At 38.5% G+C, this 26,017-nt stretch overlaps 2 protein-coding genes across 2 annotated transcripts; one reads left to right on the forward strand and one right to left on the reverse strand.

The window, feature by feature from the left end:
- Positions 1 to 12,796: 12,796 nt before the first annotated feature.
- On the forward strand, positions 12,797 to 21,009 carry LOC129675572 (zinc finger protein 84-like). The gene is made up of 4 exons (XM_055605533.1): positions 12,797 to 12,905; positions 17,439 to 17,565; positions 17,801 to 17,893; positions 18,468 to 21,009. Exons 1-4 carry the CDS (start codon positions 12,891 to 12,893, stop codon positions 20,081 to 20,083), a joined length of 1,851 nt encoding a protein of 616 aa, XP_055461508.1. The 5' UTR covers positions 12,797 to 12,890; the 3' UTR covers positions 20,084 to 21,009.
- Positions 21,010 to 21,484: 475 nt separating this feature from the next.
- On the reverse strand, positions 21,485 to 24,543 carry LOC129675573 (sperm acrosome-associated protein 5-like). The gene is made up of 4 exons (XM_055605534.1): positions 24,399 to 24,543; positions 23,832 to 23,990; positions 21,686 to 21,764; positions 21,485 to 21,581 (listed from the first exon to the last, which is right to left on the reverse strand). Exons 1-4 carry the CDS (start codon positions 24,541 to 24,543, stop codon positions 21,485 to 21,487), a joined length of 480 nt encoding a protein of 159 aa, XP_055461509.1.
- Positions 24,544 to 26,017: the final 1,474 nt, after the last annotated feature.

Genomic DNA, 26,017 nt, shown 5'->3' on the forward strand with positions numbered 1-26,017 from the left:
CCTCCAACATCAGCAGGAATTCCCTGTGAACACACAAACTGAGCAGGAAAGTAAAACAGGAAATATACAGCCATCATATTCTCCAAAAATCCAGAGAGGAAAAAGAAACCAAGGGATAAAACACTCACCCAATAACAAACAAGCCCAGAAACCAGCACGTAGACCTATGATTATCAAAATCCCAGATAATTTAAACAACTCCCTTCATCCTATCAGAACACCATGGATTAAACCTGGATTTCAACAACAGAAACAACAGAAGGCCTACAAATTCATAGAAACTGAGCTCTACTGGACTGAACTCTTAACTGGGTTAAGATAAAAATAAAGAAAGTAATTAGATTTTCTAGAAGTCAATGAATGGATACGAAGCATTCACATCAAAAAGATCATGCATTATGATCAAGTAGGCTTCATTCCAGAGATGCAGAGGTGTTTCCATATTCAAAATTTGATAATTGTAATCCATCACATAAACAAACTGAAAGGAAATAAAAATAAATAATGATCTCACCAGATGCAGAAAATGCCTAATACAAAATCCAACATCCCTTCATGATAAAAGTTTTCGAGAGATAAGGAATACAAATAACATACCTCAACATAATAGGGTCAGTTTAAAACAAGCCCATAGCCAACATCAACTTAATGGAAACTCAAAGCAATTCCACTAAAACCAAGAAGAAAGCAGGGTTGTCCACTCTCTCAAAACCTATTTTTTTAAAAAAGTACTTAAAGTCTTAGCTAGAGCAATAAAACAACTGAAGGAAATCTAGGGGATACAACTGGAAAGAAATAAGTCAACTATTATTATTTGTGAATGATATAATAACATACATAAGTGACCCTAAATAATCCAGCCGGGAAGTTCTAAAGCTGATAAACACTTTCAGAAGAGTGACGGGATACATGACTAACAAAAAGTAAATCAGTAGTCCTTCTACATACAAATGACAAATTGAGAAACAAACCAGGGAAATGGCACCTTTCACACTAGCTTTTCAAATAATATAAAATATATTGGGGTAACTCTAATCAACAAGTAAAAGACTTGTATGATAGAAACAGCAAGTCTTTGAAGAAAGAAACTGAAGAATATATCAGAAGATGGAACAATCTCCCATGTCCTTGGGTTGGTAGGATTAACATAATAAAAATGGCCATCCTACCAAAAACAATCAGATTCCTATCAAAATCCCTATCAAAATTCCAACAGAATTCTTTACATACCTTGAAAGGGCAATACTCAAATGGTAAAACAAACACACAAACAAACAAAAAAACCCAAGATAGCTAAAAGAATCCAGAAAAATAGGAAAAAACCTTCAGGTATCATCATCCCTAATTTCAAGTAGTACTCCAGAGCTATAATAATATAAACCACATGATACTGGCATAAAAACAGACATATTGTTCAATGGAATCGAATTGAAGACCCACCCATAAATCTAAACACATATGGACACCTGATTTTTTTTAATAAAGAAGTCAGAAATACACACTGGAAGAAAACATCTTCAAGAAATGGTGCTAATGTAACTGATTATCTGCATGTAAAAGAATGAAAATTAATCCAGAACCTGTCACCATGCACAAAAAAAAAAAAAAAACAAAAAAAAACCAACAATTCCAAGTGGATTAAAGACCTCAACATAAAACCAGATACACTGAAGCTGATAGAAATGAAAGTGAGGAATATCCTTGACCACATTGGCATAGAAGACAACTTTCTGAACAGAATACCAATGGTTCAGGCAAGGTCAACAATTAATAAATGGGACCCAAAGAAACTGAAAAGCTTCTGTAAGGCAAAGGACACTCAGTCAAATCAAACAAAGCAACAGCATACAAAAATAGGGAAATATTTTTATCAAGTCCATATTTGGTAGAGGACAAATATCCAAAATATATAAAAACTTTTTAAAAGATATATAAAAAAATGAACTATCTAATTAAAAAAATGAGTCATATCTAAACAGAATTCTGAATAGAGAAATCTCAAATTTCTGAGAAACACTTAAATGCTCAATATCTTTAGCCATCAGGGAAATGCAAATCAAAATGACTCTGAGACCATCTTACGGGTGTCCGAATGACTAAGATCAATAACACAAACGATGCTGCATACTGGTGAGTATGTGGAACAAGGGGAACCCTCCTCCATTGCTGGTGGGAGTGCAAACTTACACAGCCATTATGAAAACTGTTATTGATGTTCCACATAAAGATGGGAATCAATCTACCACAAAATCCAGCTATACTTAGGAGTGGTATAGCTGGATCTTGAGGAAGTTATAATTGTCTGAGAAAGTGCCAGATTGATTTCACAGTGGTTGCACAAGTTTACAATCCCACCGGTAGTGGAGGAGGGTTCCCCTTTCTCTACAACCTGTCCAGCATATGTTGTCATTTGAGTTTTTGATCTTAGCCATTCTGAGGGGTGTAAGGTGAAATCTCAGGGTCGTTTTGATTTGCATCTCCCTGATGGCTAAGGACGTTGAGCATTTCTCTAAGTGTTTCACTGCCATTTTATATTCTTCTACAGAGAATTCTCTGTTTAGCTCTGTACACCATTTTTTAATTAGATTGCTTGATTTGTTGCTTTTTAACTTCTTTAGTTCTTTATATAGTCTGGATATTAGCCCTCTGTCAGATAGAGGGTTGGTGAATATCCTTTCCCAGTTTGTAGGCTGTAGTTTTGTTCTGATGATAATGTCCTTTGCTTTACAGAAGCTTTTTAGTTTTATGATGTCCCAGTTGTTAATCTTAGAGCCTGTACTGTCAGTGTTCTGTTCAGGAAGTTGTCTCCTGTGCCAATGAGTTCTAGGCTCTTCTCCAATTTTTCGTCTAACTGATTTAATGGGTCTGGTTTTATGTTGAGGTCTTTGATCCACTAGGTCTTTAGTTTTGTGCAGGGTGATAAATATGGATCTATTTTCATTTTTCTGCATGTAGATATCCAGTTGGACCAGCAACATTTGTTGAAGATGCTATCTTTTTTTCCTTTGAATGGTTTTGGCTTCTTTGTAAAAAAACAAACAAAAAAAAAATCAAGTATCCGTAAGTGTGTGGGTTCATTTCTGGGTCTTCTTTTTGTTTCCATTGATCCACCATTCTATTTATATGCCAATACCATGCTATTTTAATTGTTATATCTCTATAGTACAGCTTGAGATTAGGGATGAAGATACCTCCAGACGATCTGTTGTTGTACAGGATCATTTTGGAAATCCTGGGTTTTTTGTTTTTCCACATGAAGTTGAAAATTTTTCTTTCAAGGTCTGTAAAGAATTGTGTTGGTATTTTGGTGGGAATTGCATGGAATCTGTAAATTGCTTTTGGCAGAATGGCCATTTTCACTATGTTAACCTTACCGATCCATGAGCATGGGTGATCTTTCCATCTTCTGATATCTTCTTCAATTTCTTTCTTAAGAGACTTGAATTTTTTTCTTTTTTTTAATGTTTTAAAAATATATTTGCATACTCTATGAAATATTCAATATAGTGAGATAAATAACTGATGTTCTTGCTCACAAACACACCTATACATGACAAAGATGTACATATGTTGTGCACAATGTAATAAACAAATAGAATGAGAAAGAATTTCTTTATCTATGGTATATCTTCAACTTTTATGGTTAATTCATTTTTTTATTTTTGATTATTACAATTTAATCATTTTGTATTCCAGCTGTAGCCCCCTCCCTTTCACCCTCTCAATCCCGCCCTCATTCCCTCTTTTCCTCCCATGCCCTTCCCCAAGTCTACTGTTAAGGGAGGTCCTCCTTCCCTTCCTTCTGACCCTTGCCTATCATGTCTCATCAGGACTGGTTGCATTGTCTTCCTCTGTGGCCTGGCAAGGCTGCTCCCCCATCCAGGGGAGGCGGGCAAAGAGCCAGCCACTGAGTTTACATCAGAGACAGTCCCTGTTCCCCTTAGTAGGAAACCCACTTGGAGACTGAGCTGCCATGGGCTACATCTGTGCAGGGGTTCTAGGTTATCTCCATGCATGGTCCGTGGTTGAAGTATCAGTCTCAGAAAAGACCCCTGGGCCCAGATTTTTTGGTTCTTTTGCTCTCCTGTGGAGCTCCTGTCCCTTCCCTTCTTTCTATTTAATGCTCTAAGAATGAGTGGCAAGATCATTCTAATTATTTAGGGGGGTAACTCTTATCAGTCTTACCCTAGAAATGGTATTCCAAAATTCAATCTATTATATTTAACTATTATTTATCTTTTTTCAAACAGGTCTTCTACTTGCTGGTTAGAGTCACACCAAAGTACTTTATGTTTTTAGTGGCTATTGTGAAAGGTGTTGTTTCCATAATTTCTTTCTTGTCCCTTTTGTCTTTGATATACAGGAGGGCTTCTGATTTTTTTTTTGAGATATCCAAAATATGCTCAAGTACACAACAAAGACATTAGTTCAACCATGTTCGTAGCAGCTTTATTTGTAATAGCCAGAAACTGGAAACAACCCAGATGTACCTCAACAGAGGAATGGATTCAGAAACGGTGGTGCATTTACACAACAGAATATTACTCAACAATTAAAAACAAGGAAATAGTGAAATTTGCAGACAAATGGTGGGATCTAGAAAAGATCATCCTGAGTGAGATTTCGCAAAAGCAGAAAGACACACACAATATATACTCACTTATAAGTGGATACTAGACCCATGAGATAGGATAAACATAGTAAAATCCGTACACCTAAAGAAGCTAAACAAGAAGGAGGACCCTGGGTAAGATGATTAATCCTCACTTAGAAAGACAAATGGGATAGACACTGGAAGTAAAAGAAAACAAGGAACAGGACAGGAGACTACCATAAAGGGCTTCTGAAAGACTCTAACTAGCAGTGTATCAAAGCAGATGTTGAGACTCATAACCAAACTTTGGGCAGAGTGCAGAGAATCATATGAAAGAAGGGGGAGTTAGTAAGACCTGGAGAGGACAGGAACTCCACAAGGACCAAATATATCTGGGCACAGGGTTTTTTTCTGAGACTGATTTTCCAACCAAGGACCATGCATGGATATATCCTAGAACCCCTGCTCAGATGTAGCCCATGGCAACTCAGTATCCAAGTGGGCTTCTTTAGTAGGGATAACAGGGACTGTCTCTGACATGAACTCAGTGGCTGGCTCTTTAACACCCCCCCCATCCACAAGGGAGTATCAGCCTTGCTAGGCCACAGAGGAGGTCATTGCAGTCAGTCCTGATGATACCTGATAAACTAGGGTCAGTTGGAAGGGGAGGAGGACCTCCCCTATCAGTGGACTGAGGGACAGGGAGGAGATGAAGGAGGCAAGGTAGGATTGGGAGGGAATGAACAAGGGGGCTACAGCTGGGATACAAAGTGAATAAACTGGAATTAATATAAAAAATAAAAATTTATTTTAAAAAATGCAGCTATACCATTCGTGGGTATATACACAAAGGATATTCCATCCTACCACAAGGACACTTGTTCAACAATGTTTATTGTGGCTTCATTTATGATAAGCAGAAGTTAAAAAAACAACAAAATAGATAAAGAAAATATGGTACATTTACACAATGGAATAATACTCAGCTGTTTAAAAAATGGCATCATGAAATTTGCAGGTAAATGGATAGATCCAGAAAAAAAAATCACTGAGTAAGGTAACCCAGACACAGAAAGTTAAATATATTATGTATTCACACTTATAAGGGGATCTTAACTGTTAAGTAAATGATAACCAAGCTACAATCTGAAGAGCAAGAGAGGTTAGGCAAAAGGAAGGGTCTAGGTGGTGCATAGGGATCTCCCTGGAAAAGAGAAATAGGATAGATTTTTATAGGTGAACTAGGGACAGGTAGGGACAGGAGAGAAAGAAAGGCATCAGGTGTGGGAGGGTTGGATGGAGGACAAGATTAGAAGGAGACATGGCTGGAGTCAGGGGCCATTTGGAGGGTGGTGTGAAATTTCCACTCAATGCATAGGAAAGTTCCTGGAATATGTGAAGGTGATCCTAGAAATGGAGGATATTGAATCTCAACTGGCCATTTCTTGTAGCCAAGCAAAACTTCCAGTGGAGGGACTGTGTTGCATTTCATTGAGTTGTTGGCCAAGGGTGTCTGCGTAAATTCTCAAACAACCCAGACTAAGGCTAATAAAAAAGTTTTCTCTCCACAAACTGATAGCGGGTCCCCATTGTGTGTGGGGACAGCAGACACACAACTCACTGAACATGGGAAAGTTGATCTGATGTCTTCAAGAAGCCTTTACCCGTATGTTCTAGTCTCTCATGCAGGAAGACACCCTGTAGGCTGCTGAAAGAAAAACGTGGCCACTAACTCAGCCACAAAACCTTTGCCATGCAGTCTGTCCTGCCTAAAAAATATGCTAGAGCAATAATGGCACCAAACTTGAGAGAGTAGCCAACATTTGTCTGATTTGACTTATGCCCTGCTCCACCGAAAAGAACACATTCCCAACACTGCTTGAGTAACAAAGAACCAGAGGCTAAATAGCCTGGAGACCTAGGTTAAACCAAATATAACATGACTTTAAAAAAAAGGATTCCTAATGATATTCTGCTATACTCATAGATCAGTGCCTTATCCAGTTATCATCAGAGAGGCTTCTTCTACCAGTACATGGGAACAGATGCAGAAACCCACAGGTGGACACTATGATGACAGAGTTAGATGCAGCTCATCAAATCCCTCCCCTCAGTGCTCAGAGAAGCCTGTGAAATAGAAGGTGGATAGATTGTAAGTGTCAGAGGGGATGGAGGACACCAGGAGAACACAGTCATATGAGCAGACAAAGACTGAAGCAGCAAGTACAGGGCCTACACGGGTCTCCAGCAAGTCCTTTGCATATATATTATTGTTATTAGCTTAGTATTTTATGGGACTCCTGAGTGTGAGGATGAATGGGTTTTTGACTCTTTTGGCTGCTCTTGGGACTCTTTTACTACTATTGGAGTTCCATGTTCAACACTGATTATGAACATTTTGCTTCATTTACTACATATTATTTTGTCATGTATGGTAGCTTGTTCTAATATCCTATTCTTTTTTAATGAAACAGAAAAATAGTGGATCAGGAGGGGAGGAGAGATGGGGAAGAAGTGTGAGAAGGTGAGGGAGGGGAAACTATAATCAAGATGAAAAAAATCTATTTTCAATAAAAATACAAAACAAATGAACATATATGCCACATAGCTAAATAAAAAAAAAAGACAGCCAGTTCCCCAAATTTAGACTAGTATAGACAGTAGTATTTTTCAGAATGAATATTTTTTTAATATTTTATTAATTACACTTTATTTAATTTGTATGCCCCCTGTGGTTTCCTCCCTCCTCCCCTCCCAATCCCTCCCTTTCTCCTGCTTCTCCACACATGCCCCTATCCAAGTCCACTAGTAGGGGAGGTCATCTTTTCCTTCCTTCTGATCCTAGTCTGTTAGGTCTCATCAGGAGTGGCTGCATTGTCTTCCTCTGTGGCCTGGTAAGGCTGCTCCCCCCTCAGGGGGAGGTGACCAAAGAGCAGGCCAATCAGTTCATGTCAGAGACAGTCCCTGTTGCCATTACTATGGAACCCACTAGGAGACTGAAATGTCATGGGCTTGCTCTGTGCAGGGGTTCTGGGTTATCTCCATGCATGCTACTTGGTTGGAGTATCAGTCACAGGAAAGACCCTTGTGCTCAGATTTTTTGGTTCTGTTGCTCTCCTTGTGGGGCTTCAGTCTCTTCAGATCTTACTATTTCCCACTTCTTTCATAAGATTCCCTGTGTTCTGCCCAAAAGTTGGCAATAAGTCTCAGCATCTGCTTTGATAGTCTGCAGGGCAGAGCCTTTCAGAGGCCCTCTGTGGCAGGCTCCTAATTTGTTCCGTTTTCTCCTTCTGATGTCCATCCTCTTTTACTTTCTGGATGTGGATTGAACATTTTAGCCAGAGTCCTCCCTCTTGATTAGTTTCCTCAGGTGTACAGATTTCAGTAGGTTTATCTTATATTATTTGTCTATATGAGTGAGTATATACTGTGTGTGTCTTTCTGCTTCTGGGACAGCTCACTCAGGATGATCTTTTCCAGTTCCCACCATTTACCTGCAAATTTCATGATTTCCTTGTTTTTTATTGATGAGTAGTATTCCATTGTGTAGATGTACCATACTTTCTGTATCCATTCCTCAGTTGAAGGAATGGATGTTATAATGGGCATGTTACCCTGTAAGGACTGTAAGGTAGACTAGACCATGCAGCGCCTATGTCAGTCAGTAAGGGATGCAAATATGCCATCACCCTTGTGGATACTGCCACAGGCCTCTTATAAGTGTTTCCATGATGGCACTTAACAGGAGAAGCCATCATCAAGAATCTCACCCAACTCAGTGTTATGTATAGGCACCCACAGAGAATTGACAGTAACAGAGACAGTCATATCACAGACACTGATGTACAGAACTGGGCTGAAGACAACCAAGTACAACAGTACCTCTACTTGCCTTACAACCCTACTGAATCTGGGTTAACTTAAAGAAAAAAAATGGGTTATTAAAACAACAGCCAGAAATATTAAGTACAGACAGCAACCTTCACAGGTGGAAAGGATATTCCTAGAGGCTGAGCCATCTGATTGCTAAATGATATCCCCATGCCAGAGGTAGGAAACCTCCCTATGAGTTGTTGGGAAGAGAGATATCTGAGAATCCACAATTCAGAAAAACTATTGCCACTGATGTTGGTCGCATGCAAAAACTAGACAGTAAGACACACTTAAAGATATACCACACTTTGGTTGCAATACATGCAAAAATAAATCTTGGAATTAGCTGGAAGCTCCTTCCTTACAGGATAGCTTTCAGGATTCCAGACAGTGTTATACATGCTGTTGAAATATTGTTACTAACAGTCCAGCTTGGCAACAAATTGAGTGCACCGATGCTGTAATAGCAGACAAGATGTTTGTGTTTGTGCAATAGTAGCATGGCTATCATATGGGTACAAGCAACAGTTTTCCATTTGGTCTTGCTCCAAAGGAGGAAGTTCATATCTGTAAACCAGGACAAAAACCTCTGACCATGGAGATCATAGGTTCCAGTGAGGAAGCCACTGCCATTTTTTGTTAAAGGGAGGCAATGTGCTTGTCAAAATCTTTTTAAACGCTTCCTCAAGATCCAGCCATACCACTCCTAGGCATATACCCAAAAGAGGCTCAAGTACACAAAAAGGAAAATTGCTCAACCATGTTTGTAGCAGCTTTATTTGTAATAGCCAGAAGCTGGAAACAGCCCAGATGCCCCTCAACTGAAGGATGGATGCAGAAACTGTGGTACATCTATACAATGAAGTATTACTCAGCAATGAAAAATAAGGAAATCATGAAATTTGCAGGTAAATGGTGGGACCTGGAAAGGATCATCCTGAGTGAGTTGTCCCAGAAGCAAAAAGACAGGCATGGTATATATTCACTCATATAAACATACAACATAGAATAAGCCCACTAAAATCTGTACATCTAAATAAACTAAGAAAAAGAGAGGACCCTAACTAAATTGTTTAATCCCCATCCTGAAAGGCAAAGAGGATGGACATCAGAAGAAAAAGAAAACAGGAAACAACCTAGGAACCTGCTACTGAGGGCCTCTGAAAGCCAGAAGAAGACAGGAAACAACCTTGGAACCTGCCACAGAGGGCCTCTGAAAGCCTCTGCAGTATAGACTGTCAAAGCAGATGCTGAGCCTGATGGCCAACTGATGGGCAGAGTGAATGGAATTTTATGTAAGAAGTGGGAAATAGTAAGAGCTGGAGGGGACAAGAATTCCACAAGGAGAGCAACAGAACAAGATAATTTGAACACAGGGAACTTCCCAGAGACTCATACTCCAACCAAGGACTATTCATGGAGACAACCTAGAACCCCTGCACAGATGTAGCCCATGGCAGTTCAGTGTCCAAGTGGGTTACATAGTAATGGGAAGAGGGACTGCCTCTGACATAATCTGATTGGCCTGCTCGTTGATCACCTCCCCCTGAGGGGAGAGCAGCCTTACCAGGCCACAGTAGAGGACAATGCAGCCACTTTTGATGAGAACTGATAGACTAAGATCAGAAAGGAGAGGAGAACCTCCCCTATCAGTGGACTTGGGGAGTGGCATGCATGCAGAAAGGGGAGGGAGGGGAGGATAGGGAGGGGAGGAGGGAGGGGCTTATGGGGGGATACTAAATGAATAAAGTGTAATTAATAAAAAATTAAAAAAATCTTTTTAAACATTTGTGCTTATGCTCTAAATTACTGTTACTCTCACCCACAACCAATCCATAGAAGTATACTTCCTTGATGGTGTGTCTCAGAGACACATACCCACTGGTAATGCTCTTAGGAACTGTTGTTGCTTGGTGAGACAATGCTACACTATAAATGGACATCTAGATCACTCCCTCCAAGGCTCAGGGAACACTATAGACGAGGTGGTCAGAAAGGATGGAACAGTGAGAAATAGGTAGAGTGTTATATGGCTATACTGGTCATGAAACAGAATGAGCAGTAAGTTAATGGCAGTACAACTGAAAAGGGGGTGAATTAGAATGATTGGCAGAGTGGGAAGGAGTGAGAATTGTGAAAGTATAGCAGGCTGAAATGCAGTTGAAAGTGTCACTCAGTTTGGGTCTTGTGCTCCTGGAAATCAAGGATGACTATGAAATTCCCTACCTTTTTACTTTTGTGTTCTGGCAAGAGGCTAACTGTACAGGTCCCTGTCTTTTCCATTTCTGGCTGCCATAACAAAATACCAAAAATACCAGCTTAAACACCAAGAAACTTGCTTTCTCACAGTTCTGGGGACTGGGAAGGGCGAGACTGACGTTAGCTGATTTGGTTTGGGGTAAGGGTTGTCTTGCTTGCAAACAGCTGCTTAATACTGCATCATCACAGGACTTAATTTTTGTGCAAGTAAAAAATAAACAAGCTCTTAAGTGTTTTAAACAAACTCTTAAGAGTTTTATCATCTAACTCAAATTACTTTCCACAGATCTCATCTCCAAATAATATTGCATTGAGGGTTAAGGTTTCAACATATTAATTTTGTGAAGATACACAGCGCTTTTTCTTATATTCTGAAATAAGACCTGAGTCCATCCATCCTCATGTCTCAAGTATGAGTGCTCTATCTATTGATGTGTCTCTGTAAAAACCCTAACTCTTCTTCCTTGTCTTTAGTATATTCCTCATTAATAAAAGTTTTCCCTATTGCAATAGCCAGGAAAAAAAAATCACTTAGTTGTCACTTGCATGTTCAGTTGCCTTTCGCGTGGAATATGTCTGGTACAGTCTCCTGTTGGTCCCCCCAAGACTCTAGAAGACCCTGAGACAGGTGCGACAGGACTCAGAGCCTGGCTTATGCACTTTCCCAAATCTCTCTGCCGTAGGTTCCCAGGAATGTGGACATGCAGGGGCGAGGGTGGCTGCCAGGACTATGTGGATTCTCCCCCTAGTCTCTAAGATACAAGTTCATTCTCCTTGCCTGCGTTTCTGTCTCCGACTGTTACTTTCTTCATGTGCCCCTTTCTCTGAGCACAGATTCTTACTATCCCTGGACTTGTCTACGTCTGCATCTTGGTATTTCCCACAGAGGATCATACCAATCTGAGTCTTCTTCACAACTAGCCTAATAGTACCTACCTCTCTATAGTGGCATTTCTCTGAAAGAACCACCAACTCCATGAATTCTCCCCATCTCCACAGTAGTGTTGGTCTTTAAAGGAAAGCTTTGTTCTCTGCTCTGATTCCCTTTTACCCAAATAGTTCCTAGGAAGCGTGGAGGCGTTCCAGCTCTCCCTCATCTCCACAGTGGTATCTCCGTAGCCAGGGTGGGTGGTGAAGAGGAAGAGGCGGGGGCTGCTCCAAAAGTCGTCTGTCATTGGTGTGCCTCTGTACAAAAGGCCCATTCTTTTCGCCAAGTGTTCAAATTCCTCACTAAATTTCACCTCTTCTAAACATTAGGAGGCATTTTTTTTTCTCCGCTGTACGGAACTGGCAAAGGCTATAAAGATGTCCGCTCCCTTAAAAACTCAGCTTATTGGCGTATCCATTTTTCCTGCCTGCAAATTCAATCCTTGTGGTAAACAAAATATTTAGGACTGCTAGCGCCGACGGCTTCAGAAGGGCTACTGCGCATGAGCAAGTTTAGTGACTGACAGTAACCAAGGCGGGGTAAAGGACTAAAAGGTGGCTATCACAGGAAGTTATGACTGATTTGGGAAACATTAAAGACACTTTGCCGGCATAAGAATTTAGATTTTAATATCGGAGAAGGGAGTGAAGGAGACTAGAATTCACTCAGCGTAAGTGAGAGGGCTGGTACTCTGCAGGCGGAGTGAAACAAGCGAGTGTGGACTCCGCAAAGACGCGATTTTACGCGGTGAATACTTCGGGAGGGGTTCAAAGACAAGTATCCAAAAGATGGGGAAAAGGCTGCAAGCATAGTGTTGGAGATTCGTTGAAGGAGTGATAGTGTGTGTGGGAGCTTTGGTCGAGGCGGGCTGTAGAGTTAATGTTGGGAATATCTGGGGTTTGTGATGGCGAGCTGTAGAGTAGTAGTGTAAGTGATGTGGGGCTCCGTGGAGTATGTGCTTGAGGGTTTTAAGTCAGCGTTGGGAAATCCGTGAGAAAGGTACAATGGCTTATGAAATCCATGATAGAGCTGTGTTGCTGGGTGATGGAGATCCGTTGGGGAAAGCAAATATCTTTTCCGTTTTTTTTTTTTTTTTTTTTTTTTTCTTAGCTATACCATGGCCATTTTACCAGCTGGCTTTTGTGGATTTCTGGCATGGTGATTTGGTGAACTTTCAATCTGTTTATCCTTGCCATATGAAGATCTTCCCTTTTCTTCTCTCCACAACAGTCAATCATGACTGAGTCCCAGGTAAGTTCTTATTTGGTTCTCCCAGTTACCTTCTGCCCATATTAGGATGTAAGCAATATTGTACAGTTGTAAAGACTATAGAATCTGCAGCTAAATTGCTCTTAAAGGATTTATGAGCTAACCAAAGCTCTCTGTGCCTTAGTTTTCTTAACTGTAAAATGGGAATGGTTAAGATTATAATAATATTTGCCTTGTATGGTGATTGTGAAGTTCAATTGAGTTAATATGTACAGTCTTGAACAATGTTTTGATGCATACATAATAAACTTTATATATGAGTATATCATTTATTGTATTATTTATTCTATAATGCAGATAGAGTATAAACACAAAATTTAAGGATATAAATAAGCCCAGCACAAGGGTGAAATATATATATGTATAAGTACATCCTAGGATTTTATATTTTATGTTAAGATACAGTTACTTTTCTGAGCTTTCCATAAGCCACAGCATAAAAGGAATGAAGCATATTCACTTGTTTTATTTATCTCACCTTTACAGAGACAGTGAGTCACTCCTATAGATGCATGGATTTCCTAATGTTGATCAGACAGTCCTTCAAGTCCCTATTAGAAAACTTAAAATAAATGCAGGGCTAATATGTTCTATTGTGACTTAAATTATTTTCTTTTCAACCAAAGGCATCTTAATAGAACAAAACTAAAAGGGATGTGACTGTTCAGGAAAGCCAAACCAAGCTTACACAAACATGTTCTAGACTATAAATGAATAAAAATTTGATGGCCAGAAAAATGTTATAAGCCATATGTCCTTCAAATTCTTTTCCAAAACATCCCCCCATTTTTATTATCTAGAAAACAAACAAACAAACCTGAGAAACCCATAAGATTGTCCTTTTACTTTTAGTCTCAGAATTCATGGCATCCATTGACATTTTTTCCCTTCTCTTCTTTTACAAGTCTATTGTTTCATCCTTTTTTTTTCTTCTTCAAACAAAAGCAGGATAAGAATTGCACCAAAAATTCAACTTATTTAATGAGTGTAATTACACATGCTTATTATCCCAATTTTCAGGAGGCTAGGGCAGGATGATGAAGAATTTGAGGGTAGCCTGAGTTACCTAGTGAGTTCCAGGCCAGCCTAATCTATGTAACAAGACTGTGTATCAAAAAAACAAAGGTTAATTCAATACCTCTCAGAGAGAGAGAGGAAGGGGGAGGTAGACAGAGGATGGTGAAGAAAGAAAGAGAGAGAGAAGGCACACTGAGGGTGTAGCACAGTGGTAGTGTGTCTAGCATGCAGTGTGCCTTGGATTCAATCCTCAATGCAGGAAATAAACTCTCGAGGAATTTGCCATCTAGGACTTGTATGTAGTTTATTTGGCAGAGTGTGGGAATGGTCAAGAGGTCCTTTGTTCTTCTTACAAGAAAACAATAATAAGAAATAAAATAAAAATAAAAGGGAAAGTATCTCTTTATAGCATATCATCAGTCATTGCAGACCCGTTTGAATTTGGTTAACCTCTGCTCACTCTGCCTTGTTTTATTTTTCCTATAAGTACATATATTTCTAAACATAATAGTTAACATGTATTCCTTTTGTTAAACATTTACTCATTAAATAAAGCCATTTTGCAACTCACTGTCTTCCCTTTACACTATAATATTGGTTACAGCAGTACAAAGTGAGTATCCCTAACCTGAATATCTAACTTGCCCAAAGCTAAAAATATCAACTTAGTGCTTTGTGGATATGATGTCTTAAGTCAAAAATTCCACAACTTACCTTACATGATGATGTATCATGGGCAAAATGCAAGCATTCTGAAAGTATTTTATAAAATGTCCTTAAATAGTATATAAATGACACAAATATTATATATACGTTTGTTTTATTTATATATATATATATGAACAAATGAATTTCATGCATACATTTGAATTTTATCCCTAAAATATCTTATGTGAATATTTTAAAAAACCTCAAATCTAAAATACTTCATTTTCTCAAGCACTTGGATAATGACTGCACAATCTGTAGTAGTGATGGTGATGATAAAATGCATGGTGGTACTAATGGTAATAGGAGTGGTGCCAAGTGAGCTCATATTATGTACAACACTATACTGAAGAAATACTTTCTATGCATAGTCAACTTTAATCCTCATAATAACAATATGAAACTGACACCACGATCTTTCACATCTTATAGGTGAGGGGTAAAGTAAATAAGCAAATGATATAGATTTACACAGCTGATTGATGGCACAGTTTGGATAGTCCCTACTAAATGAATACTTGTTTACAGATGTTTTAATATCAGGACACAGAATGGGTTTTGTTCTTTGTGTGTGTGTTTTTTTTTTTTAATCATTGTGGAGGATGGAAACCAGGGCCTCCTATGTGCAAGGCAAGCATTCTACTACTGAGCAAAATATCTTGCTCATATAGATTTTGTTTTGTTTTCTTTAATTTGTTTATTTTATTTTTGAGATAGGGTTTCACACATGTAGTCCAGGCTGGTCTTGAACTCAGGATTCTCCTGCCTCAGCTTCCTGAGTGCTGAGCTTATATGCTACCAAAGCTGGCTCACATAGGAATATATTTATACAGCTGATTTACTGACAAACTTCATGTTGAAGGAGCTCTGTATAATTTCTGTTAGTGTAGTGGTGACCTCTTGTCATCTTTGTTTTCAGAAATGAGCATTTGTAAAATGTCTGTTTGAAAAGGTAGATGTGATGTGAACTTGCATAGATATTGCTAAAATGCATTTTGAAATCTTAGTACAAGCTAACAGCTTCCCTGATAATGAGTGAAAAGACCATTGTGAATCTTCTTGTCACAATTTTAAGATTTGCAATATGATAATTGAAAATATCTTATGGTTTAGTTTGTGTTTCTAATACAGCTGAACAACTTTATGTTTTGCTCTTTTTATATTTCTTTTTTGAAAATTTTTCAAATATTGTTTGCTTTTTCCATTGGGGCATAAATCTTTCTCTTTTTTTTTCTTTTTTCTTTTTTTACGGGGGTGAGAGGAGGATTTTTTTCAATACAGGGTTTCAGGGTTTCTCTGTGGAACAGAGCCCTGGCTGTCCTGGACTCACTTTCTAGACTAGGCTGGCTTTGAATTCACAGAGATCCTACCTCTGCCTCTCAAGCGCTGGGATTAAAGGCATGTGCCACCACTCCCACCTGTCTTTTTATTTTTAAACCTTTTGTGGAAATATAACTTAAACAAAAATCTGATGAGGTAGCTTTACTGAAATATAACAAATAGAAACTCTTATAAAGTATTTAGTTTTATGATCTTCTTCAGACTTGGATCAAAAAAGAGTCGAAAATAATGTGCCTCTTAAAAGTTTTCATGCCATTTCCAATTAAGTAACTACTTTCTAATTTCTATCATCATAATTTTTTTTCTCTTCTTGAATTTTACATAAATAGAAATATACTTATTATTCTTTTGGATATGACTTCTTTCGTTTGTCATGATTTTTTGTGATGCTGGGAATGGAACCCAGGGCCTCACAAATGTTAGGTAAGCACTCTTCCACTGAGCTATATCTTTTACCCATATGTTTTAAGTATACAATCTTGTTAATTTAGGTATCAGTAGTTTGTTCTATTTCTGTTATTTTATACCATTTATTACATAAGTCACAACTGCTCTTCAAATCCACTGCAGATAGATATTTCCTTTTTGTTATCATAAATACTATTTCTGTAAATATTTTTATTTTGGTTTGGTAAACTATGTGTACATTTCCATTAGATATATACCAAAGAGAAAGGTTGCAACTTAATAAATGACAAGCTTTTCAGTTTTAAAAATTCTACCAAGCCATTTTCAAAATTGTCAGTACCACTTTGCTCTTACCAGCAAGGTATGAAAATTTGTGTTGTTCCACATCAAATGCCAACATTTAGGTTGTTAGTCTTAATTTTAGCTGTTCTGTTGGAAAATATTAGTATCTCAATGAGGCTTGCATTTCTCTGAAAACTAATGCTGTTAAGCATCTTTTTGTATAATTTATTCACCATTTGGATACCTTCATTTGTGATATATCTATTGAATATTTTTCTTTTTACTTTTGGATTATCAATATTTATTTCATTTGTTCTTAGTAGTTTCTATAGTATGAAGTTCCTTTGCTTTGATTAGATATTGTAAATCTTGAAGAAGGCTATTGTACTGCTGAGGATAGAGTTCTGGTTCTATACATGCTGGTCAAGAATTCTACCACTGAGCTATACCCATAGTCCCTAAGAAATATTTTTAAATGATAAAGCAATACCTTCTTTTTGAAGAATATTTTGTTTATCATAAAGAACATTATCACTTCACTTAGCCTGATCTGATCTCTCTCTCTCTCTTACACACACACACACAAACACACACACACACACACACACACACACACACACACACACACACAACATATTATACTTCACATGTACAATTATAATATGTCAGCTTTTAAAAGTATAAGATTTACTAACATTTGGAGAGAAGTAGTCACTTTATTTTATACCAAACTAATTGAATGAAAGTATGCGATTACAGGGATCAGTGTCATTCGAGGATGTGTCTGTGGACTTTACCCAGGAAGAGTGGAGACAACTGGACCCTATTCAGAGGAGCCTATACAGAGATGTAATGCTAGAGAATTATAGCCATCTTGTCTCTCTGGGTGAGTATGGCTTGTTGAGTAATTCGTAGTGTCCCCAATAGTGTAAATTTTTCTCTCTAAAGTATTTCAATAGCTTGGGTTCTGGGGATTAAAGTTATTATTACTTCTTAAATAAAGATGATGTTAATTTATGTGAAATGAAGCCTTACTAAAATACAGCTTACTAATGGGGGGAGGGGTGGGGGCTGAATGTCACAGAGAGAGTACTCAAGTCTTGTATGATTTTCCATTACAGGGTATCCTATTACCAAACCAGAAGTGATCATATCTTTAGAGCAAGGAGTCCTTGGAATCATAAAGAGAGAAATCCCAACTTCAAGTTGCACAGGTGAGAAGGGAGAATTGGAAGATGCTAAGAGCAAGACTCTAGATGGTGAAGGTTTTACATCTTTAAAATTTCAAAAACATATTGCTAAATGTTATATATACACCACTCCAAATTGTTAGTTTAATATATTTGTCTCATGGTAACCTGTGAATGAGATGTTAAGAAATTGGGTCCTACTCTGGCTTATTACTTCTACTTTTTCCATTCACTTCAATCATCTCCTGCCTTTCTGAAATGATCTTTGCATTCTGGGTGTCCCTGCCGCAATCATGGATTGACTGTTGTTCCAGGATCGCTTTCTGAATTAATGGTTCTCTGAATCTAGTTTTAGTTCCTCTAGTTTTAGCCTAATTTTAAAGAGTCATGTCACTTATATTTATTGTTATTTTCCTGTTCCAGTGTCTATTGAATTGTCTTGGGTTTTGTTCCTTCAAGCTCTTAGTGTAAGAAAGACACATACTTAGAATCTCTTTATGGGCAGTACTGAGAAGAAAATAAAGGTCAGCACTATAGGAAGCCTGCTTACAATTAGCTATATTTATAGAGTCTAATTTCTTCTTATTCTTTTTAGAAGATGGGCAAGCTGAAGACCACCTGGAGTGGCATCAGAAAAATGAAAATATACACCTGGAACAGGCTATATCTATTATTGAGAAAAATTTGACTGAAGAAAGAAGTTACGAATATAATGGATTTGTAAGCCCAGTTCCTCAGAACACATGGTTAGTTTCTTCAGGACCCACACCCTATATGAATAACTCATTTGGGAATTCTACTAGCCTCAGCTTTTCAGCTCAGAAATGTTATGAATGCAATAAATGTAGGAAATTATTAATTTCTGGCAGACATGAGGTAAACGATACAATGAAGTCCCATGACCATAATGTGTATGGTAAAGATTATATTTATAACTTTGTTCAGCATGACTTGACTCAACTTGGAGACAGAACCTATAAATGTCCTGAGTGTAGAATAACCCTCAGTCCGAGTCCATTCCTCATTGTTCATCAGATAACTCATATAGGAGAAAAGCCTTCTGAATGGGCAGGATGCAGAGAAGCATTCAACAATACAGCACACCTCAGTCTTCATCAAACAATGCACACAGGAGACAAGCTCTTTGACTGTAATGAATGTGGCAAATCCTTCAGAGAGGAATCAACACTGCATATACATCAAAGAACACATACAGGTGAAAAACCATATGTATGCACTGAGTGTGGCAGTGCATTCCAAGAAAAGACAAATCTTATCATACATCGGAGAACTCACAAAGGAGAGAAACCCTATAAATGTACAGACTGTGAAAAAACCTTCAACCAAAAGGCACATCTGAATGTACATCAGCGAACACACACAGGAGAGAAACCTTTTGAATGTACTGATTGTGGCAAGTACTTCAGAGAGAAATCAACACTGAATATACATCAAAGAACTCATACAGGAGAGAAACCATACATATGCAATGAGTGTGGCAAAGCCTTCAGAGAAAAGACAAAACTCATTATACATCAGAGAACTCACACAGGAGAGAAACCCTATGAATGTTCAGAATGTGGGAGAGCCTTCAACCAAAAGGCACACCTCAGTGTACATCAGAGAACACACACAGGAGAGAAACCTTTCAAATGCAATGAATGTGGCAAAGCTTTCAGAGAAAAATCAACACTGCGCAGACATCAAAGAATCCATACAGGAGAAAAACCTTACGTGTGTTCAGAATGTGGAAGAGCCTTTACCCTTAAGCTGAGTCTCAGTGCTCATCAGAGAATTCATACAGGGGAAAAAACAGATGGATGTACTGTATGTGGAAAAGTCTTCTCCCGGAAGTCATACCTCATGTTACATCAAAGAGCTCATACAAGAGAAAATTTTGAAAAGTCATATGAATGCAATGAATGTGATAAAGCATTCTTTCAAAAATCATATCTCATCATTCATCAGAGAGTCCACACAGGGGAGAAACCCTATGAGTGTAACATATGTGAGAAATCTTTCTCCCAAAAATCATATCTCATTATTCATCAAAGAACCCATACAGGAGAGAAACCCTATCAATGTGATAAGTGTAGCAGAGCCTTCAGAGAGAAGTCCAAACTCACTATGCATCAGAGAACTCACATAGGGAAACCCCATGACTACCCTGAATTGGAAAGAAACTTTTCAGAGGTCAAAATTCATCATAGATAAAAGAACTTAGAGATAAGAGGAAACAAACAACTGAAAGTGGAAGATCTGTCATAGTAAAGTCAAAGAAAGGGAAACTGTTAAAAGTTGATCGGGAAGTTCTGTTGTAGTCATGCTTTTCTGAAGATATGACTGACAGCTGTGCTTATAATTCAGTACCAGCCGTATCAGGGGAAGAGCATTCTGAGTAAAAATAATAGGAAGGTCCTATTTGCCTATCACATTCATATTTTTGTCAATAGCCAGCTTGGACCCGTCATAGAGATGTGAAATTTGTTTTGGGGTGAAATATGGGGGAATTCCAGTTGCTATTAAGGAAGGGGTTTTGAATTCTCCTTGCCATGCAGTGACAGCTAGGTGTTTTAATGATCATCTGTATTTATTTTTGATGAACACTGAATGCAAGACTTTGGGTAGCTGAGTAGCCACCCCTGATCGTGGACTACAAAGGACATGAGCAATACTTGATGAAAATAGTTACTTCCAATGGACTGGACAGTGAACTGAGAGCAAATGGCAAGTTCTTAATACCCTGTGTTCAAGACACAGACTGTAAAAAGAAATTATTACTTTGTGTGTCCTTCAAATTCTTTGCCTAAATTACAAGTCTGTCATTTTCAAATTTGGATTTTGGTAATGGAAAGTTGGGGTTTAGAATGGTAGTATGTGGGAGGATGTGGAAGAATGTGAATATTTTAACTTCTTAGATCACACTGTGTAAGCTGTATTTAATTTAATTCTCCCCTAAAGAGACTGTAAATGTCTTAAATAAAGACGATATAGTGACCACATCTGAAAATGATACTTTTAAAGGTAAGACATCTTTCTATCCTTACACCCAACCTGTCTTCAAATTTGACCTTTTTTGAGCCAGGTTCTCACTGTGTTAGCCAGGCTGACCTTAAGCTTGTGATTCTACTGCCTTTGCCACCTGAGTGTTGGTATCACATGCATGTACCACTACATGCATATCTTTAACAGAATTTTATGCCAAGCACTGTCTGTGTTTTCCAAATATCAGTTCATTAAATTTTCCAAATGAACCCTATGAATTATTGCTTTCATTATCATCATCATTATTCAAATTTGGAAAAAGTCAGAGAAAAAAGCAATGACTCTTTAAAGGAAGCACAACCACTAAGTAGTAGATTTGATATTTAAACCAAAAGGATTCTAAGCTGTTGCTTACATCCTCCCCAGCCCCCAGTGACCTTGTATCTCCAGATTAGATATATAAAACTGTGTAGGAAAGGATTGAATGGAAGTATTTTCACACACTAGAAAACATGAAGAAATTCAAAGCATCTGACAAGTAATAGCTCTTGAATTATTTATAGATGCCATCTTTTATTAAACCCATAAAAGAAAAAAAATTGAATCTCTATCCTTATGAAATCTGAGTCACTACCCAATATTGCTTGGGACAGTTTTCAGATGCACATCACACCCCTTGAGCCAGTCAGATAAATCATGACCAGCACAGTGCCGAGTCCAAGAATCCCTGGGAAATGAAAAGAGGAAGGGCAAATGAAGTGGACAAGTTGATGGAGCAGTACCATCACTATTTGTGGCTGTCCAAGGTCCAGATCATCCCCCTGAACTTACCAGGCCTTCATACTCTTACGTGAGGATACAACCTTCTTGGCACACATGATGTCATCCAGAATATGGTGGTTGAGCAGGTCTGGGGGTGGGGAGAAAAGGATGGGGTAATATGGTACACTAGTGACATAGTAAAGTGTTTGAAGGGCCTACGGTTTCTGGATTCCTTAAAGCCTAAATAACTGCAATGTTGGCAAATTGTAAATGACTTTCATTCTTTGCTGGATGGTCATGAACTATTTTAACTGCCATGTTGACTGGTACTATATAATCATAACCCATGCTGAATGGTCCTCTTTGGCTTTGGTCATGTTGGCTGGTTATGAATAACCCCAACCACTGCTATGCGGTTCTGGACGTCCTCCAACTCCACACTGGCCAACACTGGATGACATCAACTGTCATCATGCCTAGGGTTGAGTGATATTGACTGTAATGTTGGTTATTCTGGCTTCATCTCAACTACCATGTGGCTAATTTGGAACCTACTTTCTTTCCATATTAGTCAGTCTTGATGATTTCAAAACCTATGAGGTTATGTCCTTGATAAATTCAGCTCCTGACTGTTATAATTGAACACAATCAAGACTGAAGACTTAGCTCAGCAGTTAAGAGCACTTGATTCTCTTGAAGATGACCCAGATTCAGTTCTTAGAACCCACATGGTGGCTCACAACCATCTGTAACTCCAATCCCAGAGCATCTGACACCTTTTTATGACCCATTTGCAATTATGGGGCATGCACATAGTGCACATACATACATGTCCATGAAACATTCATACACATAAAATGTAAATAAATAAATATTTTACAAATAAAAATAAATGACTGTAATCTTCATACTTCATACTGACCAACTGCATTCAGTTTCACCCATCAGAGTACATAGTCATGCATGCTCTGAACTGCCCTATCCTGTAGGCCAGGATGACATTTATTTACCACTTGCATAATTATTTAACCACCACATTGAGGCCAGTCCTGGAAAATCTTATTTTTATTATTTATATGGTTGTGTGAATATATGCCACAAGTGTGGGGGTCCCCATAAGGGTAGGTGAGGGGATCAGATCCCCTGGCATGGAGTTAAAGGGACTTGTAAGCCATCCAACATGAGTGCTGAGAAATGAACTTGGGTCCTCTGGAAGAGCAGTAAGCACTCAACCACTTAAGCTATCTCACCAGCACCCTAGATAATCTTTACTACAAATGTGACTAGTTAAAATTTTGACCTCCATTTTAGATAATTCTAAATTACCTAATGGTCTATGTTATATTAAACTGAACAACTTTAATCTTCATTTTACCTACTTATGAAAAAAAAAAAAAAAACACAACTCATTATTCACTTGCCCTGTCTAAGTCCATCTGAGGTTCTGGACAACCTCAACCTTCAGTCTTGACAATGTTGGTTGATGTCCTCTGTCATGTTCTCAAGACTTAGATGACCTCAACTTCTGCTTGCCCTGGCCTCAGATAACCATGGTCTCCATTTTTGTCCTGTTGTAGACAACCTGAGCCATCTTTTTGGCCAACCTTAGGAGAAATTTCAACTGCTATTATATTTTTCCTCAAAAATAGCACATTTTTGTCTGGAATATTTTTTTCATTTCTTTCCCAGGGCAGTTTGCTTTTTTCTTTTTACTTGCATATTTATGTTCCTTTAATCAGGGCCTAGATAGTCTTCACCCCAAAGCAGGGCATTCTTCTCCTCTATTTCACATGAACAATGTTTCTTGTTCCCTAAATTTCAATAAAACTGCAGTTTTCATTTTAAGTGAGGCTGGGGTGGGGTGGAGGGCATTTGCACTATTTCTGAGCTAAATAACCTCTTGGTGTAGACTGGTTAAACATTCAGGAAGCTTTCTCCATTCAACAGAGAGATTTTTTTCCTTTCCCATTATTTTTTTCTTCTTCAACAAGAGAGTAAGATTTAAAAGATATTGCTGACAGCTGTGATTGTACACACCTTTAATCCTAGCATTCGGGAAGCAGAGGCAGGAGGATCTCTGAATTTGAGGCTAGTTTAGAAAGAAACCCTATCTCAAAACAACAACAAAAATACAATGCTTTCTGTGTATGATATGTATATTTGGGATATGACATGGGGCAGACAGTGCTTCTGTGTGTGTCCAGGGATTTCTTACCATTACAATTCATGTGGCAGAGGTTCTGGGTGGGTGTGACACCATTGTTACACCACCAGGCAGAGTTCAGCTGGAAAATGCCATATTCACTGCTGCCATCTGGATTGTGGTCCACAAAAGAGGTGTCAAAGCCACTCTCATAGTGTGCCACACACAGCCCTGGGATAGAGAGAGGGTAGTTAGGAGGTGGGCACAGGCATAAGAATAAGGAAGGCTAGGAGAAGAGAGGAGAAGGCAGGTATGACTGTCATCTTAACTGTGAAGGAGGTGGTCTTAGATTGGTTGTGTAGTATAGATTCTGGCTCTCTATTGTTGATGTTGGTGGTGAATGGTGACAATCATGATGATATTGATGGTAAAGTTGGTATTAATGGTAGAGACAAAGATCATGAAGACAGTAATGATGATGATGGACTTTAAAGTTCAACTATACTAGTCATAATGAGCTGGTGACTGAAAATATCATGTCTTTGTCCAAAAAGGATGAAAAATTACAAAAGGTGACTGGGTCTGAGTGAAGTGGGTAAATTGGGGTATAGATAAGACTTGGGGCAACAAGAATCTTACAGTCTCCAACAGTGTAGCCTTTGAAGCCATTGAGGCCAGCCTTCTCCAGCTTCCTTGCCAGCTCACAGCGTTCATAAATCTTGGCATCAACAGTGACAACGAACAGTGTGGCAAAGGTCACTACTACAGGGCCCCAGGCCTGCATGACACCAAAAATCCCTTCTATATAATTTGTTGCCTCAGGCTCATCCTGTGATGATCAAAAATAGGGACATTCTGGAACTCTAGGCTCTATGAGCCTCAGTCTGAACTGTAGATTCTGGAACACAGGAACTAGATGGCTAGGGACTATGCCACTTTCCCTAATTCTAATTCTCTTAGAGACCAAGAGACACAGAGAAAGAAGAACACTAACATATACACAAAAAAATGAAGGGAGATTTAAAAAAGGGAGAAATTCAGAAATATCAGAAAGATGTAGGGAGAGACTGCATATACACAAAAGATGTACAGAACTTGAATACTTGTCCTCACAATAGGGCCACATTCCTCTACATTCTTTAATACTTCCCTACCTTGTCCTATGCTTGTTAATTATACTTTACCATATGGCTACCTCCTTTTCTTGTTGCCTCTATTACCCCATATGCTGAGTGGTCAGTTCTGTCTTCTACACTGTGTTTACTGTTACCTCTAATTCCTCATGCTATGCAGAATATGACCATAATTCCTTTCTTCTACCCCTCACTGCCTTTATTTACTTATGGTCTTAATCTTTTTGTACTAAAGCAGAATATCCAAAACTATGTAATTCATTTAGAACAGAAATGTATTTCCTCATAGTTTTGGAAGTTGATAAGTCCAAGATTAGTGATGACATCTGATTGTGTCCTCTTACTTTATTCTAACATGGTGGAAGATAGAAGGGCAAGAGTCAACTCATTTCTGCAAGCTCTTTTGGTAGTTGTCTTAGTTAGGGTTACTATGGCTGTGATAAAATGCTATGGCCAAAACAACTTGAAGAGGAAAATGTTTATTTGCTTACAGTTCCGTGTAACAGTTCATCATAAAACAGTGAGAGCAGGAACTCAGACAGGGCAGGAACTGATGCAGAGGCTATGAAGGGGTGATGCTTACTGGCTTTCTCATTGTGGCTTGCTCAGACTGGTCTCTTGTAGCATCCAGGACTACCAGTCCAAGGATGTCACCACTCACAATGGGCTAGTTCCTCCCATCAATCACTAATTAAGAAAATGTCCTGTAGGCCCAATCTTACAGAGGTATTTTCTTAGTTGAGATTTCCTTCTCTCAATCAGCTTTGGCTTGTGACAAGTTGAAATAAAACATTTCAGCACACTAGTCATCTTAATTTATTCATGAAAGTAGAGTCCTCATGACCTAAACACCTCTCCAAATGGCCTATCATCAAGGCATTGAGGATTAAGTTTCTGGCACTTGGATTTTTTTTAACATTTATTTATTTATGTGTGTGTGAGAGAGGTGGGGAGGGAGAAAAAGAGATAGAGAGTTTATATGACTATGAATCACTTCATGATGTCAGAGTCCCCCAAAACTAGTCCACTCCAAAGGCACACTTCTGAACACTGCTACATTGAAGACCAAGCTTTGCAACAAGCTTTGGGCTGACTTTTAAAATCTAAACCAGCCATTCCTTTACT

This window comes from Psammomys obesus, unplaced genomic scaffold (genome assembly GCF_907164565.1).
Source record: "Psammomys obesus unplaced genomic scaffold, mPsaObe1.curated_primary_1811, whole genome shotgun sequence".
Classification (NCBI taxonomy): Eukaryota; Metazoa; Chordata; class Mammalia; order Rodentia; family Muridae; genus Psammomys; species Psammomys obesus.

Bases quoted from the DNA above. Each gene is read 5' to 3' on its own strand.
- LOC129675573 (XM_055605534.1), bottom strand. From the start codon at position 24,543: ATGCAGGCCTGGGGCCCTGTAGTAGTGACCTTTGCCACACTGTTCGTT. The intron at 23,991-24,398 runs GTAAGATTCTTG...TCTCTATCCCAG, and splicing joins AGGCTACACTGTTGGAGACT to GGCTGTGTGTGGCACACTAT. The intron at 21,765-23,831 runs GTAAGAAATCCC...CCCCACCCCCAG, and splicing joins CTGCCACATGAATTGTAATG to ACCTGCTCAACCACCATATT.
- LOC129675572 (XM_055605533.1), top strand. The intron at 17,566-17,800 runs GTGAGTATGGCT...TTTCCATTACAG, and splicing joins TAGCCATCTTGTCTCTCTGG to GGTATCCTATTACCAAACCA. The intron at 17,894-18,467 runs GTGAGAAGGGAG...TCTTTTTAGAAG, and splicing joins CCCAACTTCAAGTTGCACAG to ATGGGCAAGCTGAAGACCAC.